The sequence below is a fragment of the Strigops habroptila genome, chromosome 5 (genome assembly GCF_004027225.2).
Source record: "Strigops habroptila isolate Jane chromosome 5, bStrHab1.2.pri, whole genome shotgun sequence".
Classification (NCBI taxonomy): domain Eukaryota; kingdom Metazoa; phylum Chordata; class Aves; order Psittaciformes; family Psittacidae; genus Strigops; species Strigops habroptila.
The window spans coordinates 15,155,129-15,174,855 of record NC_044281.2 but is presented as its reverse complement, the minus strand read 5'-3'; the positions used below and the strand labels follow the sequence as shown (position 1 = coordinate 15,174,855).

Genomic DNA, 19,727 nt, shown 5'->3' with positions numbered 1-19,727 from the left:
ATCCATTTCCCCAGAAGACACTGTTGTCTTTACTTTCCTGCTACAGCACTAAAAGCCCTTTTCTTTGGCTTGAAACCTTGTAAGCAAAGCTGTGCTCCACTAAGTCTCCCAAACCTTGCTCTGCTCTCCCTTCTTACATCACAAACACTCGTTTGTTCCACTGAAGGTGGAGGCTGTGTAGTTGGAAATAGAGATCTTTCAAATAAATTAGATCTGCAAAGGTGTTCAGCTGCATGCCAAATTAACTGATGAATCATATTGACAAGGTCCTTACATGCTTGAATGAATTCCCCCAAATACAGAAGATTATAAATCTCATTTTGGAGTGCTGTGATTTCTTTTGATCTGAAGCCTCACCTACTGGTGATATAAGATGTTTGTATAACCAGCTTTGCAAATTCCATGAACCAGTTTGCTTTTAAGAGCCTAAGATTTAGGTGTGAGAAAATGATAATCGGAATAGAACAAGTCACAGTTTGTTCCAGTCCCACACCAAACAAGGGAAAAATAACAGACAAAACGTTCCAAAACAGAGGAGTACAGTTTTCCATAACCTACTAGCTGGGCTTTAGTGTTAGAAAACTCTGCTTTAGCAAACAACAATCCTTCCTGGTTCCAGATAGAGAGCAAATTCAGTTAAGTGCTGCTTGCTCCCTTTGACTTTTTAAAACAGACTTTCAAAGGGAGAGAATTGAACCAACTGGCCCAAACTGGTTTACAATGTTAGCCAGTAATTTAGATACACTGATAAACATCTAATAAGAACCATGTGATTGCAATATTTTTAGCCTTCAGGAATGCAACAGTTAACCACACACCAGGAAGAGCCTGAAACTTTTAATCACTATTTCCTCCTAGCATGTCTGTGTTAAAATCTGTGCATAATAGAGGGGATTTGTAAGCAAAAGCTAATAATACCACGTGAGATGGAGACTTTTCCTGTTTTCAGGATAAAGCTGGTGACAAAGTGTTGAAACTGAAGCAAAGTTCATCTGCTCTCATGAAAGGAAAGATTACTATGGGACAAAATTAGGTAAGAGGTAATCAAGACAGTGGGGGATGCAGAGACCTATGCCAGAAACTGCTCAGGTCCGCTGAGTTTGATAGCTTTCAGGCAAAGGAGGTTCTGTAAAGAGCTGTGCTTATACATATATCCACTGCTGGGTCAGGTGCACCACATGAAACTGCTGATTCCAGCTGAAAATGTAGTCCACTCCACAGCTGCACAATAATTCACTTGCACATAGCACCAGCAAATGCAGCCCAACCCCAGGAAAATAAGAATCTCATATGGCAAATGCAAATGCTGCCATAACTACAATAAAGACAAAACATGAGATCTCCGCACAGCTTACAGCGTGCCTTTTTCTGTTACTTTTTGCAGATGCAGCATTAGGACTATGGTATACAAAAACAACTACAGTGTTTGCTCACAGGTCTCAACTTTCACCTCAGCAAACTGCCAAAAATGGGAAAGGTAAGTGGAAGCCCCAGTATGCCAGTACCCTGCTCTGACACAGGCACAGGGATGGATTATGAATCTTTGCAAATGTCTATATTGCAGGTCATTTTTTTTTATGGAGACAAGAGCTTCTAGGGTCACTGCTGTGAATGTGGCAATGACCACCTGGATCTGTGGTCCTATGTGAAACAACGCAATTCCATCCAGGTAGAAAAAGGCAGCTGGATGATTTATGAGAACCCCAATTACTAAGAACACCAGTACTTTCTAAAAAGGGATGACTATACTGACTTCAAGAAGTAGTTCATTCTCTACAACTCCATCAGGTCTTGCCATGTAATCCTACAAGTGATTTCTACTTCGCAGTGTATCACAGTTTCAGAAATTTGGAATAGTTTATCCTTTAAGAATATAATTACAGAGTCTCTTCAAGTAACTCGAGAATCAGGCAAGGTTCAGTAAGCCAATGCAAAGTTTCACCGGAAATGAAGGGAATCATCTGTTTAATACCAGTGCTATTTCCAGGGCCTGTTCATAACTCAGAGATGCTAAATGAAAGCTGAGTGACTATTTCTAGGTAGAGAATGTTTTGACATTGCCCAGGGAAGGGCTAGCAGGGCCAGCTGATAAAGTTCTGCTGTGAGCTGATGTATGCAACTTGCTCATGAACATACTGTTATGATTCAATGACACAAGAATATATTAAATCCCGTTTGCAATGGATACAGCTTTCCTAACTTAAAAGCTGTGTTAGATAAAATAAGGCAAAGAACTAATACTTGATAAAGTACTTCTCTGGTTAGTAAGGTATACCAGACAGTGTAAGCCATAGCAGCAGGAACACTCCACACACCCATGCTTCACATTGCTTAGCAGTTTGCCACACAGCAGTTGCCTGTGCACCACTGTTGGAGCACATGGAGCATATGGAATAACATGGTAAATGTCTTTTAATAGCATTAATTCTGAAAAGGCCACAATATTCATGACTGGTCACGAGTAAGCACCACAGATCATCTCAAAGTCACCTGAATACATTTGATCCTATTGCCACAGAATAGAGTCCTCAAAATCTATAAATCATAAAGCATCCTTCATTTACTTCCTACCACACATGTGATCGTACACATTTGCTGGCACGCCTGAGCTCCTCCATGTGCTTAAGAATTAAACCTCTGCTAGCTTCAAAAGAGCAAACGTCTTCGCAATGCCATCGCCAGAACACAATTTCTCAGAAATGCTCATAGCAGCTCTTTGTGTATGTCTTGTTCAGTAACGTCAGAATCAGTTAAGTTTGTCTTCCCTACATCTTTACTGCGCTTGCCACTGCAGAAGTCTGTTTCCTACAGGATTCTGCTCTATGAAAAAGAGAAGCTCCAAGGCAAAAGTTGGAGCTCACTGATGATTGCCGATCAGTCCCAGGCTACATCCATCTCCCTAATATCTGCTCTCAATATTTTAGGTGGCTCTTGGATCTTGTATGAAATGCCCAACCTCAGGGGCCAACAGTATTTACTGAAGCCCAAGGGAATACAAAAGATTCCTTGACCAGGGTGCAGTGAAGAGACAAAACTGTCTCTTTGCAGAGGCTGGCTGACTTGCACTGAGTTATTGCTCCCACACTAAATAAGCAGTGAATGCATTCCAAAATCCTTGTTCAAACGCATCTTCCTTCAGTACTACAAAGAAATTAAAGCTGTGCAATCCAGAGGGAAATCCGATTTCTCTCACATTTTAGGGGGAGAAGGGAAATACTTTAAAAAATATTCACAATTATCCAGCTGTTGCACAGTTACATGATAATTTAAGTAACTGTTAAAGGTTACTTTACTGCATTTTGCTAACCCTGGTAAGTGTAGGGAGAGGTGTGATTCTTTCATGTGAATTTTCCCCAGTTTTACAAGTTTTGATCTAGGAATAGATTACAGCTCTACCCTTACCAGGTTAACAATATGCAGTTGGACCTTTAACAGTTATTTACATTATCATGTACTGTGGAACAGGAAAAATCAGTCCCATTAATGGTTATGTCCAGCGAATTACTGACTGAGCAGGAAAAGGACAGAAAGATGCAGGGGAACTCAGAACAAGGTGAACACTGCATTTGGCATCAAATTCTTCATGCAAACAAGCTGCTCCATACTACCACCATTCCAGCAAAACTTTCCAGTCTTATCCCAGCTGACTCCTCCAGAAATAATTTTTCCAGATCCTTAAATCACACCACCTTTATATAGCATGTTTTAGTGAGCCTCTACTTCATGAGCTAGATGCTTAGTTGGTGTCAATTTCTCTGCCCCTACTAACTTCAGAACTGCACTGATCTGCTGCAGCAGGAGATTGAGCCAAATCCCTCAATTGCCAGGCTATTCTGCATGCAAAAGGAACTAAATAAGCATACCAGCATGGATTAGAAACAGGACAACATCTTCTTGTGCTCAAAAAAGCCTATTGCAGCATTAATTATCATTGAAGTCATTATGTATATGCCTACTAATCATCACTGAATCCTGTGCCAGCAGGCACTCTGTGCAGTAATGAATAAGAGCCATAAGAAAGTACAAGACACATTTAAGGGATCTTGCATCTCTGTTACAGCTCAACCCAGGGCACTTAACATACATCTCATTTAGATAGTGGAGTCTAGAATTTTTTTCCCAGGCATAGTTAGGCAAATATACTACTGCTCTTCAGCAAGGTGCTGGAGACTTTTGGAAAGAGAAAGCAGTGCAGAGAGCACAGAACTACTAGGACACTCTGCAACCTTATCTAGTGAATGTTTAATTTTAAATCCTTTCATCTGAGCTTTAAATGTTAGGCCGTGATTTGGTTTTGCCTAGTAAACATTCTGATAATGGAGTCCTAGAATAAAACCCAGCAACTTCTACAGCAGTGAGGTAGGCCGCTTAAAACTCAACATCTCTACTTGCTAATGTCAGAGACCTCATTTAGCCATTATTTCACGCTCACATGACCCATCAGTAATAGCCTGTTAGTGATCCTCTCCAGCCTTTCCCTGACAACACTGGAGAGGAAAATAGAACTCTTCTTTGCCCTTCTTATCCTTTCTTTTGTACATGGAACACTCTTTCTGCCCTCCTGCCTGTGCTTTACTGCACAAAGTAGGCTGTTGAACTGCTGCAAATGTGTGGTGTTCATAAGAACACCATGCTTCTGCCAGAGAGAAATGGAGCATGAACAATTCAGCTCTCAAGGCAGAGGTGTGAAAAAGCATGTTTCCTCTTGTTCACAAATGCCTAATATTTGCATTTATAGGAACTGCACAGTGTAAATAATGTGTGCGTTAGCATACTTAGGTTAGTGTGCTAACCCAGGTTTGCAAAATAAAACAGCGCTTCAAGTACAGTATCTATTTGCCTGCTTAGAACAGGGAACCAAAATATTTCATTTGCCTTCAGGAAGAATAAAGAAAAACCAGACCAGCTTCCCGGACAGCAATTAACATATGCTTATGTACTCCAACAAAGTAGCTAGTTCAATTAGTGCAATTGAGATATATGTGATGTATAGTACTGATGTGTAGGTTACATGCTGGCATTCCTTTGGTCAAAGGCAAGAATGAACAGAAATGTACTACTCTGTGATCAGAGCGGTAGTTAGGATGTCTGGATTCTTGTCTCTGCTGCGCCCGAGAGTTTGGCGATGGCCAAACCTCTCCAGATTTCTCCACCTGAGGCATGAATGGTGAGAATTCCTAGTTTTCAAGGAGCACCAAAAGGTTTTACTTGGTTTTGTTTGCAAATGCTCAGAGAATCTCAAGCATACAGTAAGCACAAAGGGTGCCAGAGGAGAGGAACACTGGAAATCCATAGAGAACATCCAAGTTTCTGCTAACAAGTCTTCCAGGTTCCTGTGGATTGTTTTATGGTTGGTAGCAGGCACTCCAGTTGCTGGCATGCAGGGTATGCTTCTCTACAGAACCACTCACTGCTATTTTCAGATTATCCCTATGCTTGGTCTTTTCTGGGGTGCAAAACCAGGCAATCTCCATGTAAAAGCAGCTGTCATAACAGCATCCTAGTTGAGGGCAGTTGAAACAGGTGTGAATAACCAGTCTCCTCAGATCATGGATACCATTTGGCTAACAAGATATTTTGGCTCTAGAGTTTAAAATCATCCCACAGCCCTTCCTGCAGTGCTCAGCCCATCTGTGGCATAGGAGGGGAAAGTCTACAGGATTCATGGAGAAGCTGGATGAGTACTTGTAAGACAAATCCACAGAGGGTTATTAACCAGAGAGAAGTAATTTCACAATCAGGAAACCTCTTGAGTTAAAATTACTTGCAGTCTTCAAGTTTGAACAATGTATCGTATGTATTTGCTTCATATCTACCTTACCCGCAATGCCTACTCATGGTCACAGTTGCTGCCAAGTTACTTGATTAGGAGGGACCACTGGTCTGACTCATGATGGCTGGTCTACATTTATAGCTACAATAAGGAATTCACATATCACTGCCCTTACTCTGGTCTCTCAACTTCCAGACTTCATCACCACGTCTAGTGCCTGCTGTATTAACTATGAAGGACCATTCAGGACCCAAAAGACAAACTGGCTCCACAAAGCAAGCACGATCACAGAAAGGGCAAAAAAAGCCTAACACTTCTGAGCCCGTCAAAGGTCTTTGAGAAATGCAAGCACAGGCCTGCACACAGAAGTTGTTCCTGTAAGTTAATTCAATTTGTTTAGCATTAACCATCAGGAAGAAGTTATTTTTGCTCCAAAGCAAGCATGGAGGTATTCAGAAGCAACTGCCAGACTTAAATTCACACTCTTCCCTCATTCTGCTTCCAGTATTAAAGGCTACAATTTCCTGGCTGAGGAAGCACGTCCAAGAGAGAGGCTGGCAGGAGTGATCCCACTTACAACACCCATTAGGAGCAAAACTAGAACTGTGCAAAACCAGGCCAGCTGAAGATTCACCCCTAAAGTTTTGTAGCTTCATGAAATCACTGTACAAGACTCACAGTGAAAGACACAAGTGAGAAACTACAACCATGTTGCTTTTTGTTTGAACAAGAAGCCAGTGAGACAAAAAGATCCGCTGTTGCTCCATGCAGTATGAGCAGGAAATATGAAAACACACTTTTACTTGGGTTACCTCCCATTACTCTAATGAGACAAACTGAGAAAAAAGTTCCTGCTAGAACCCAAAGATGACCATCAGCAGAATAACTTTACCTACATAGCCCCAGAGTACATCAGCTTCAGCCTGCCCTTCAAATACATTCAAAACAGCTCTGACTTTGAGGCTACCTATTGCCCAGACTTCTAAAGACAACTACAATGTTTCAATTGACTGAGAATTGAACTACACCTTATCAAGCAAGGGCCCAGAATGAAGGCCTGAGCATCTTTGGGATTAATCAGGTCAGACTGAAAACTTACAATATTCTTCCTAAACAGCTTTTTCTTTAAGTTCAACTGCAATTAAAGTTCCTTCAGCTGAAGAAATTAATGTGCTGTTGCATTTTGCCTCAGCAAATCAAGATATCTCCCAAGTAAAACAGAGCAGAGAGTAAAAATAGTGACATGAAACAATTCCGTTGCATTTCCAGCACTATCACTTGCACGTCTTCCATCAGTAAAATAACTAAAAGAAATATTACTTGACCTCCCCTGTGCAGGAGAGGGGCACAAAGCTGAATGATTGTGCGATACGCAGAAGTCATCCATGGCACTTACAAAGAGCAATTTGGGTTTCACCTTCTCCAAATGCTCCCAAAAACTTGTCATGAAACTGCTGACAGGCTATTTCCAGCATGAAATCATCATGATGAAAGATGCCCCCCCCTTCCCAGAGTCCCAAAGGGATATCCACCTGTCATTTGTAGTAATAGAGAAATGAAAACACCAGTAACTGTCTGTGCATCCTATAGAAAATGAACATAAAGGCTTTGCTAGTCTATGGCCTGGTACAAGTGTCCCTATGGAACTTTCCAGCCCTTGGATTGTTTTGTACAAACTAGGCAAACAAAGCCAGCTTTCAAATGCTTTCCAGTGTGACAGGGTTACTTTTGTTTTATTGCAGATCACTTTCTTTGAGGACAGAGACTTTGAGGGCTGCTCCTGTGAAGGCCCACAGACCAGCCACACCTGTGTGCCCACCTCAACCATTGCAACTCTATAGAGATGGAAGCTGGCTGCTGGATGATGTGTGAATGTCCCAGCTACATAGGCCATCAGTACTTCTGAGGTGATGGCATGGGCTTTAATGACTCCATTAAGTCTTGTATCACTACAGAAGTAAGTTCTCCATGTATGCTACCACCTATTTTGGAATCAGAGCACTACACTCCATTTTGACAACTCTGGCACAAGTAACAACTTCCCCAGACATGTCTGTGTAGAAGGAGGGTAATAGAAAGGACACTCACAAAGTTCACCTAATGGGGTTTAGACTCCTAAAGAGGTAGATAAGTCAGTTAGGATTCTCAGCCAAATGATGGCTGGTTAGTGCTTGGTGGGGGGCAGATTGGGAGTATATCTATTATTTTATATACATAAAAGCACTTCACCAGTCTTCTAAAACCACTTTGGCGATACATGATCTAAACAAAGAAGTTCAGTACAGAGCTGAGAACCAAACATCTCCATGCCCCAGTCAATGTTTTTCTTTCAAGGTAGGCAAAGATAGTGACTATACTACTACAGAAGCAACTTGACACATCCCGTTGTAGAAACACCACCATGTATTTGAGCTGCAAATGAAGGCATATTTGGCTCATGACAGATTTTTCTGAATACTTCAGCACAGAATAAATCTGTGTTTTTTCTCGCAGACTCATTCCCTGGAAAAGTTGTACTAAGAGGGGAAAGGTTGCCAAGATGTGAAATATTTCAGCACTCACACATAAGGCTGAGGATTTGAGATTTGGCCCAGCAATAGCCTTCATGCTGGAATGTGTCCCTCTAATACTCATGAAAAATTCAGTTCACCCATGTTGTAAGCTTTATGTACAAATCACAGTTTCCCTGTCCAGTAGAAGCTTCATAAACCATCACAGCAAGTTCCCAGATACATTCCATCTGCATAAGATAATGCAGCTATTGTTTTCACTGACATGCAGTTCTGAGTTTCACTTAGTTAAGCCAAGTTCTGGATTGCAGTGCTGAAAGCTAGTGCAAACACTTGTGTCGTTTCAAGCTGTAGAGGGAAAGAAGTCACAGATGAGGAGGGTGGGAACAAGATGGCCTGAAGGGAAGTTGACTTGGGAGGCTGATGGGAAGTATCTAAGGAGCTATTTACTACAACCTCCCGGGTGCAGCTGATCAGCTAGTTCCCTACTCACTGCACAGACCACTTGTCAAGGCCATAAAGTGTCAGTTTCTCTAGGAGGAGGCTGTGGGAAACTATCAAAAGCCTTGGAGAGATCCAGGTAGGCAATGTCCACCACCCACCCCACATCAACCAAGCAGGTCACTTGGTCATAAAAGGTGATACTAAAGTGTTATTGGGCTCACTTGTGGTGGGTTTTTGTTTGGTTGGGGGTTTTTTGTTTATTTTTTTAAACCAAGTAAGGTGTTGGTCTTTGTACAGCAGCAGTAATCTTGTGTCTATACAACTGCACTTGTACTTTCCTACATCAAATCTTTGCTGTGCCAGATACAAGAGTCAGAGACAGTCTTGAAGCAGTTTATCATCTTAGAGGAAAAGCAAAAAAACCTGCCACCTAAGGCTCCCTTTTCTTGCAATGCTTTTAGCCTTTGATTGAAAGTCCAGCAGTCAGTCATGACTACAGTGGGCTTCAGGCCTGTGCTTGCTTTACTGGTAGGACTAATTTGCCAGAAGTCAGAGGAAATGAGCTGATAACACCCAAGCTCAGAGAAAACCTGCATCTAAATTGCCAAGCTGAATTTTTAATCTGCAGTCTCAGATCAATTCAAAAAAATAGCATCTTTGATGATAAGTATTTCAGACCTTAGAGGAAAAAACTGAAAGCATTCATTTATGATAACGAAAATCCAAAAATCCACCTGTAACTGAGTCCATGGGACCAACCCCATGCTTGACTTTATTATAGGGTGTACCCTACATCTTGAATAGCCCCATGAAAGCAACATCCTTCTCCAAAGTATTTCTCCTGTGAATAAGCTGGTAAGTTCAGTCACAGTATCCTTATGGAGGTACTGCATACCAAACCTGCATCTGAGACACTAGATGACTTAAGACAAAGCAAAGCATTTACAGTATTTACCATGTTTATTAATCAGAATTATTTCTGTCAACTACTATTTGTAGTGTTACAGATATCAAAATAAATCTCTCAATAGCTTATTCACTTTGTGATGAAAAACACAGTCCTGGTGTCCAGTAGTTCCTGCTGCCACTTACCATTAAGTCCAGAGTTCGGCACAGGATTGCATGGCTCCTATTTTCAGCTCAGGGCCTACACTATGCTCTTTTGTTTAGCCAGGACCTCACACTGTCTGTAGACATGAACTCATGTTGACCCTCAGTAGCACAGAGAAGTAGGAGCTTTCTCTAGCGTCTGGGGTTAGAAATCAGAAGAGAGACCCATTATGTTAAAGTCTACAATTCATTCAGTGTGCAAGTGGGCCCCCCCAAATCTCACACATACTTTAACAGCACACTGTTATTTACACAACTTTGCAGGATCTTTAAAACTCTGTTTTCAAGTTTCACAACACTAGCCATCATTCAGGTCTCTATACCTTCTCTGTGGCAGGAGTAAGCTAGCAGAGTCCCTGGAGGATTCACAAGGGCACAGGGAAGGGCACACCCTCAGTTTCACATCCCACTCAAAAGCAGGCACTGTGCTGCAACCAACATCTAACTTCTGGGAGGCCACAGTGCCAACATTTTGCAAGAATCCCACCTCTAGCAGCGGTTGGAGCATTCCTCAGCCCATTTCCCTTTAGGTACTTTTCTTCATTTGCATTTTTCCCCAAACCAAGAGGAGTTAGGCCTCAAGTTGCTACAGCAGGCATTCTCAGGACAACCTTACCCTGTCAACTGAGAGGGAATTAAGTTCAGACAGATCACCAGAGACTACCAACACCTACACAATCTTTAAACCTTGCTGGCTGCCTTGTTGGGTTTTTTTCCTGACACAGATTGCTTTAAGGAGTCATGCTGTAGATCCAAATCTGCTGAGCTCTGCAACATAATGAAACCATTCATTAAACAACTTCTTAACTAAAGCAGAATCATTTGAAGTGCAAGTACAGTAACTTCACTGATCACTGGCCATAAAACAGTGAAGAGTAAGAACTGGCTTACTTTGCATTGTAAAAGTGTTCTCCTTCCTTCACCAAACTTACTTTTCATTCAATCTTGTGCACTAACAACTGCTGTCTTTGAGCATCTGCAAAACAAAGACAGCTGTAGCATGAGCCTACACGTGCTAGCTCTAGCACAGATAACCTAAATGAGAGGAGAGGAGAGGGGCAGTTCTAAGCCTGAACACCCATCCATGAATCTTTACTGGCTGTTAGAGCTTGTAAGAACCTAGGCAGACAAAAGCATATTATTTAATTAGGCTGGAAGAATCTTTAAGATGTACCCTAAACAAGAACATTCCTAGCACAGCTGCAAACTTAAAGCCTCTGGTAAGGGAGCCTACACTATAGAAGAGCAGCAGCAGAGACCATGTACCTTTTACAACAGGGAATTCATCATGCTGAAGGCCCCCCTTGGAAACAAGCTGAAAGGACAGAGAACAACAAAAACTCTCACCATGGTCCCAGGCTACCCTGGGGTAAATGCCTTCCTGAATTTAAGTCTGGTTAATGGTTTAACCCTGCATATATGAAAGCAGAGCAGCCAGGGGCCAGAGGGACTTAATGCTATTAGCCAGACCATCACCTCCCAGCTTTAGCTCTGGCCAGTCTCCAACACTTTGAAAGAAAGCAACTAAAATCCCTAGATACCAGCTTATGTGTCAAGGGGCAAACAAATTCCTTCCCATTTCCAAATTTTGCAAGCAACTAACAAGCCCTGAACTACCCAGGGTACAATGTGAATATGGTGACAGAAGGAAGATTAAACACCAATTAAGTGTGCTGCCTTACCTAATAGAATAATTACACACTCATTTTGTGCAATCACAGTCAGAGAAACTCAAGGCAAGCTGATCCTGTGCTACCCTCAGCAAAACATCATCTCAGAGGCCTTGGCATCTTGCAAGGGCCAACTTGCTCCTTTCTAATAGCCCACCAAATGCAATCTCAGGTTAAATTGGTTCGAATGGCTAGGAACTAGTATCTACAAAGCCCTATTTCTTTGCATACTGAAAAGGTATTTTGATAGTGGGAGTTTTAAATGCAGCTGCCAAGGCCACTTGCTTAGTTGGAATGTACAGATTACACCTTGCTTCTGTACAAGGGTCTGTTTGTAAAGGAAGATGGAAGAATTGAGAGGCAGGTTCATTTCTAAGCATAATTCAGGTCTTCATTGTTAGTAAAAAAAGCATTAGCCCCAAGACATCAAGGAAAACCTCAGATAAAAGCTTTGCCATAGACTTACCTCAGCATGATTTTTGCTGCCCCTGGGCATGATCTCAATAGAAGCCTCACAGCCAAACAACGTGTTTGAGAATATCTGAAAGTCAGATACGGATTTGTTTTTTTCATCACTTCCCATAGAAAATAAGTATAACTTAACAAACGCATTACTATAAAGTGTGTGGTTTTTCCTGCCACTCTAGAGGTCCCTGGACTCAAAGCTGCAATCCAATGCAGTCCATTCCTTTGTTGAATCTTTCCTTAATCTCAAATTCATGCTTTTCCCCTATCCACATCCTTCTCTCTACCCTTTCTGCTACCTGAACTTGCTGACTGACAAGTTCATAGCAAGACTAAGTTACTAATATGCAGCTGCTGAAGAGATGAAGTACAAAACCACAAATAATGAACAAAGTATGAGAAACAACCACTGCTGTAAACAAACAGCTACCACAAGACAGCAACTAAGGGACAGTGAAATACAAATGAACACTGCCTACCTGGCTACTTAAGATCCATGAAACAACTGATACACAGTTATGGAAAAAAATATGAAAAGTCTAGCTTTCATTGCTAGACCAATCCATACACAGTCATACTTTAAAGTACCCATAGAAAGCTAGTAATGCTGCTTTTTACATCTCCCTCTATTCCCTGACTTCCAGATCCTTAGCTGAATCTTTATAAAAGTAAGTATGCTGAATTATAATTTCACTCTGAGTTACATTACACCTGTGGGGACAGAGGTGTAGTTCATCTTTCCCCACTGACCTCTCTTTGTTGCTCATATTTACGTGTGAGAAAGAACTCATAATGAATACTGAGTGTTTCTCTATACTGACAGAGAAAGATTAAACTTGGCCTACACCCAGCAATACAAACATCCAAAAGCCATCTTAACAATTCTACTGTGAGCTACCTGTCTTAGGAAAAACCTCTAGAAGATCAGACCAGTAGGTTACTCACACTGGATGCTGTTGGAACAGACTACAAATGCTTTACTCTCCCTCCAGAGCACCTATAAAAGGCAAGAACTGCCTACACAAGCAGCAGCAATTGCTTATGCCCACTAGTGTAACTATGTCATTACAACTCCAACAGAGTAGGAAATGGCTGCTTTATACTCTGTGAGCATCCCAATTAGGTGGGCAGCAGCACTTAACAAGGGAGGAGTCTCCCATCTCTATTAGAGGGTGGTTTTTGTTGTTTCAGTAGAGTTTACTGTGGGACTTCTCTGTGTGGGAGCACCTCCTATCACTGGTAAGAGTAACACAAGAAAACTGAGCTGTATCTCAAGGAAGGATGGATGTTTGTGCATGTATTTGCTTGGGCCTGACTTCTTCAAAGGGAGCAAATTGTTAAGGGAAGTTTGAAACAGGCTATTGTTTAGCCTAGAAAAGGCTGTAAGAAGATGTGATAAAAAATTATAACTCAAAAAGTATGCTACAAAGAACTTCCATTTTCCATATTACTATGGAGAGGGCAAATAATATTTGAATTTGCTTCAAAGGTGATACAGATTGGCTGTTAGGGAGGAGCTCCTAGCAGTAACTTGAGTCCTGAGATAAGTCGCTCAGGGAGGAGGCAGAATCTCTTCTGTTCCTGGAGGAACAGGGCGCTTTAAGCATAGCAGATCCTTCCCTAGGGACAGAGCTGGACTCTGGGCTTCTATTTTTTTCTTGATGGAAAAAATTATGTTGTAACCTTAAGGCAGGAGACCATGGTGGCTAGCAGCAAGTACCACAGCATGTGTCTCACACAACTAAAAATAATTTTACAGACTCCTTTTTGTCAGTGTCTCTCCATCCATGCTAGGAGTTATGTTTAGATACTGCAGTAAAAGATATTTCTCCCACTCTTGCAGTACTGATCTAGATGATACAACACCAAGCACAGAATAGCCCTTAAATTTCTCCAGGGAAAGTTCACTGATCTAAAAGCAAAGGCATACCACAGGGACCAATCTCAGACTGTCTTTGGACTCTTGGTGACGCTTCTCCATCTCCAGCAATTTTTCATACATCAGACAATATAATGACATTGCACAGTCAATGCCTTTGCAAAGGACTTCCAAAACTCACATGAAACCATTGCATCGGTGTGGAAATCCCCTGCAAAGGAATGGACAGTGCAATGAATGCTTCATCACATCATGCTGTATGAGATTTACCCAGGTGAGGAGATGACCCAGTGGCAGGAGCAGGGCTGTGTTCAGAGGTTACAGGACTTCCCAGCAAACTGGAGAAGGCCCAGGCCTCCTTAAATCTCCTTCTCTCTGCTTTGGAGCCTGACACAGCATTAACTTCCAGCCCCACTTTCCAAGGAAGCAGAGAGACACAGAGGGAAGCCTGTTCGCTGGCAAGCCATGCTAGCAGGATCCTGTTATTGAGCAAGCAGAGCAGGAGGGAAGTCCCTTGCTGGAGCACTGTGCTGCAGGAGAATCAGTGCACTACCTGCACACGTGGGAAGAGCCACACCAGCAAGATGAGGAATGTCTTTTCACATTTCTCCTTCAGAAATCTGACTTTATTATAGCAGTGTTTTCTTAGTTCTACTCAAGCTCTGCACAGGAGGTACAGACTGCTTTAAAGCACTCTATGTGCATACATGTCCACACTCTCCCTGCTACAGAGGCAGGCCTCTCTGGAGTGTACGTAAACCACATGTACGTGCTTGATTAGCTCTATCGCCTACAAAGCAGCGCGGAGTCTCCCTGAGGTGCTCTGTCCCGCAAGGACTGGGATGCCGGTCCTTTTACGGGCAAGGAGACTCCTTGCGCGGGGAGGGTCTCGCCGCCTGACAGGGACCGCCTGCTCCTCAGGTGCGGCGCCGTGGGCTGCGTATGGCTCTGCCACCACGGCTGCCACATCGGGACCAGCCCGCCCCGCGGGGATCCGTCCACCCAGCCAGCGGCCCCGGCCGCTGGCGCTCCGCCTGCGCTGGCGGTACTGCCCCTGCCCGCAGCCAAGATGGCGCTCGCGGCCTCTCCGCCCCTCGGCGGCGGCCCGGGGCGTGTGCCGGAATGCGGGCGGGGCGGGCGATGTGGCGAGGCCCGGCCCCCTCCGCCGCCCGGCATTGCCCGGCCGCCGCCCGCCGTGGCCCGGGTAGGCTGCGTGGAGAGAGGCCGCGGTAGCGCGGGGGGAGCTGCCGGAGGCCGAGGGCGCGGTAGGTGGCGGCGCGGGGCAGCTGCTTTCTCTCGGGAGCGGGCGGCGGGGCAGCCCGGCGTCCTGCGGGGCACGGAGAGGCCGCGGGCAGAGTCTCTGCCTGGGCAGTCCTCAGTCCGCGGAAGACACCGCTGCCTGGGCCCGCCGGGTTCCGGGGCCGCTGCGGAGCCCGGGGCTGGGCCGAGTAGGGCAGCGGCAGCGGTTGTCACCGCCGGGCCGGGGCCCAGGCGTGCGGGGCGCGTCCGTCCCCTCCGGGCGGTACCACAGCCGCTTCGCCCCGCACCCTCAGGGCTGCGGCGTCCCCTCTCAGCAGCACTGCTGCTTCCCTGCCAGAAAGGAGAAAGCGTCACGGAGATCAGAAACCGGAGTTCTCCGTCGCAGGGGTAGTAATGTCAGACACGAAAACGATGCGACCTGCCGCCGCGTAATTCCCGAGGTCGTCTGTGGGTTTTAAGTACGGATTTATTTCCTTCCTCCACCAAAGGCCTGAAGGGTATGTTTTCACTTTCAGAGATTAAAACCGAAGAGGCGCTAGCGAAGAACGGACATGCTTGACACTTGCCTGCAGTTGCTTGTGTTGTGCTACGTTTTTTACCCGAAAAGGAGAGACTGAGACGCTATTATTTTCATCCTTGACTCTTCGGGTTATGATATAACTGTAATAGTAAAGTAAAACCTGCGGAAAGAGCACCTGGGAACTGAGCATGGTAGGATCTTAAACCAAAGTAGCTGCTATCGACGAAAAGAGGAAGGGAAGGAATGGCATCCCGAGAGAGGCTGTATGAGCTTTGGATGCTTTACTGCAATAAGGTAAATATTTGGGGGAAGAGTTGTTTTTGTGTCTTTTTCCTCTTTTGTTTGGAAGTCAGGTATTTAAAATGTGTCTGTAACATTTTTTAGCCTGTTATTATTTCTATTTTTCTTTTCCTGACAGGTTGCATAGACTTGTCTAGCTTCTGTAAGGATATAACTGCAGACTATATCCAACTATATTCTTAGACTATATCCAACCTTAACTCTTGATTTGCCCTTCAGATTGGGCTTTTTCCTGTGTGCGGAGTGAATTGCAGTGTTTGTAGCTCAGTTGAAGCAGTTATTGTAGCTACATCTTTTAACTATGTGAATGCATGTGTTCACATAATTCTTTGTTTGTAGGGCCATGGCATTAAGATGTGTTAAGTTAATTCACTGCTGTCTGGTATTTAGCTTTATACTTATGTTTTCTGTGAAGCTCCGGTTTCTTTTAAACTATCTTAGTGAAAGCCATCCCAAAGAGCAGATTTATTAAGTTGCTCTCGAGTCTTCCTTTGCTGGTTATCACCAGAACATCTAAGTATTCCATTAATAGTAATGAATTTCCTTCATCTGGCAGGAATGTTATTAAAACACTGTCCTGTTTCCATTTGCATTTTACAGCGTAAAGCAATTGATATGTTTAAAGGACAGATCCTAATTGCCTCTGGGTGTGCTGAGTATGTACACAAATTGGATTGCAGATGATATGAACAGATACCTGTAAAATAAAAAACATACAAAAAATAACTCTAAAGGCATGGGAAAGGACTGGTCTACTGTCATATAGGAACTCAGTGGCAAGGCTAGCTTTTGGTGGCCTTACTCTCTGGGTTGGTTTTGCCTTTTCTCTTTGCAATCTCGTTCTTCATAGGTATCACAGTTTCTTTAAGTTTTCAAACCAGTAGGACAGTAAGGGTAGACCAGACATTCTCTTGTTCTTCTTCCCAGTTCATTTCTACAGAAGGCCTATCTCGAGAGCATAAAATGTGAGATTTTAAGTACATGCAATCTGAACAAGTGCACAAAACAGTGGATGAAGGTTGCACAAAGCAGTGTTAATTGTAGCTTTTCTTAAGTTTTGTGTGTTTGAGTTTTCAATCCTAATGCTCTAGATGTTGTTAAAAATAAAACCAGTGCAAACATAACAGCATGGTATGACTTCTTACTGCTACCCGCGTGGGTGATCTGTTGGGTTGAAACATATTTGCGTAGACCTTTGCCTTTTAAACTAATGTAGTACTGCCAATGGTAGTAGGAAATAGCCTAGCACTGGAGGACATGGATGTTTTGCCAGTGAGTTCATCGATGTGAGAAGAACAAAGACACTTGGAACACACTCCAAGAATCCAGGCTTTCCTCTGCTTTGGGAGACACAGGGCTGCAGAAATGAGCCAAGCCCTGAAATTCTTTGCCCAGCCGGTCTATGTCTCTTTCCTCCCTAGTTCTTTATAAAATTCTTATGTCTGTCTTACACCTTCTTCCGCTTTGCTGGAACCTTTCATTCAGATTGTGTGCTTTCCATCTCCATGTTGTCCTCTTGCTAGCAGGAAGTTTGCATAAATAAAGGAGTGCTAGTTAAAATGTGTGCTTTGTGTGCTTTAGATCACTTAGAGGACATTCAGTTTCTCTATGGGAATGCTGTGTACTGAGTCAGTCAGCTCTCAGATGAGAGCTGGAGAATGGCATATTAAAAAAAAGTATCTTTTTATATACTCAACCTCTGTGAGCTGTTGGTGATGTTTTTTGGCCTTTTTTCTTCCAGAGCCACATATTAAAGGCACAATTAAGTGGGTTCATATGTTGATAAGGCCTAGGTTTTAAGTAGGAAAATACATACATATATATATATATAAAAAGCTAATTGTCAAAGTTTGAAGGCAACTAGAGTGACTCGAAGAAGAGTTTCACTTTTTCAAAAAGTGCTGGATGCAAAACTGGTTTTTTCTTTCTCAACTGGCTTACCTCATTCTGCTTGGGGCAGGCATCCAGCATAAGTGTTTTATCTTGGATTAAGTTTGTTGAAGTTAGGAGCAACTGAAGAAGCTAGGTCTTGGGATGTAAGATGTTGTAAAGCCATAATGTAAATTAGATTGTTTGGTTATGTATTGGAAACATCAGTGTGCTGTATTTGTTCTCCTTGAAGCATCTAGCATAAGGTGACAGGATATAGTGGTTTAGGGAGAAGTCTCCTTATACCTGTGGCTGCCGAGTGAGTGTAGTATCATATCCTGTATGTTGCACTGTCATGGCTTTGTTGTGGCTGACATCCTGAGAAGGAAGAAAGCGAGGCAGTTTCTCCCACATACAAAAACTGCTGGAGAGTCACAGTTGAGTAAGGTGGGAATTTGTTGTGCCACAAATCCCAACTATGTGGCTTTAGCTTTTACAGCCTTGCTAGCTAAAGAAACAGTGAAATCCAAGCTCCTTTTTTGTGATGCTCTATATTGTTGCTAAAAAATAGACTTGTTTGCCTTGCCTTTTTTAGATAATCGGGTCCTTCATGATAGTATGTTAAATATAGCACCCTGTGCTACAGCAGCAAGGTTTTTCACAGCTTCAAAGTGATTGGTAATGCTGTGTTACCATCTTACCTTCTAACCCAGGTCGTGACTCTTGTTCTTTGTGATCACCTAACATCTCTGGCAGCATCAGGTGTCAGCCACAGCTATTACTTTTGTACAAAGTAACATGAGGAAGGCATTTCTCTATTTTCATTGCCTCTTCTGCAGTTCAGCTGATCTGGCAGACAGCAGCATGTAACTGGGATCTCTGCAGAAGCTGTGTTTGGATGACACTGTGCATGAGGTGGTTTCTTTTTCTTTTTTTTTTCTTTAAGATTATGTTTGAGTGGCTGCAAAAGTTCATTTTTAGTTGGTATTCAGTTGTTTTTCATCTGGCAGTTTCTAATGTAAGTTTGGGGTTTGGTTTTGGATTTATTTTGTTTTTAGCTTTTGTTCACCTAAAAGCCATCCTGTAGGGCAGTAGCTGCAAAGCTGCATATTACAATCTACTGTGTAAGATGCCCAGTGAAAGTAGTAGCTACGCATGATTTATGCATGGAAGCAGTTTAAAAATTCATTAAACTTAGTGAAATTGTGATACAACTAGGGTTGTATCACAGCATTATATTGTTGATAGTCTGAGCTGTTCATGCCTCGAGTTTTGTTTGGTTGGTTTGTTTTTTCTTTTAAACGATGATGTCAAACCTTTTGCAAAGAAAGCATTGTTAAGGATGCAACTTGCATGGGTTTTGATGATTTTCAAATGGTTTTGGTTGGATTTTTTTCTATTCACTTATCTGTTAATGTACAATGCTGTTACTTGAATATTGGATATGGATGTAAGCTGCTGTCCTCTCATCCAAACGTAGGAGTGTGGTGTGTTTTAAGATAATGGAATTTTATGTAGGGCAGGTAACACGGGTCCTTTCTATAGAAGTCACTAGGAGAAGTTTTCTGCAGTAGGCTAGGTAGACAATAGTAGTATCAAGCATATTGATACTTTGTCAGTTCAAAGCCTTTAATAATCTACACAGAAGCCTGAAACACTTTTCATTTAAGTGCATATGCAGCAGATACCTGAAAATGCTTTACTAACATAAGTGTACAGCAGAAGAGCTCTCTTAGGGGAACTGAAGTAGTCTGGGAAAAGGACATGCTTTCATGGGTATCTGTGACCTTTTCATGTTCATGTGATTGAAGTGATCTGTACCAGTTTTGCCTTGTAGCCTTAGACCAGCGTAGCTGTGACAATATTGTAATATTAGTTGATTAAGCTTTTCTTAGATGTTAATTATGTATCAGTATAACAAAATAAT

At 42.8% G+C, this 19,727-nt stretch overlaps 1 protein-coding gene and 1 pseudogene across 8 annotated transcripts in view; both read left to right on the top strand.

Annotated features, from left to right (window-relative positions):
* The first annotated feature begins 1,468 nt into the window (after positions 1-1,468).
* Positions 1,469-3,059, top strand: LOC115608107 (annotated as a pseudogene).
* Positions 3,060-14,907: 11,848 nt separating this feature from the next.
* Positions 14,908-19,727, top strand: part of NBEAL1 (neurobeachin like 1) — an 82,982-nt gene continuing 78,162 nt past the window's right edge. For all 8 annotated transcript variants that reach the window (XR_004389921.1, XM_030487983.1, XM_030487980.1 and 5 more), the window contains exons 1-2: positions 14,908-15,116; positions 15,627-15,925. Coding sequence is in view for 7 of the 8 variants with exons in the window: in XM_030487983.1 (XP_030343843.1) it covers positions 15,875-15,925 (51 nt within the window). In the remaining variant the exon portion in view is untranslated. The remainder of the gene's footprint in view (positions 15,117-15,626; positions 15,926-19,727) is intronic.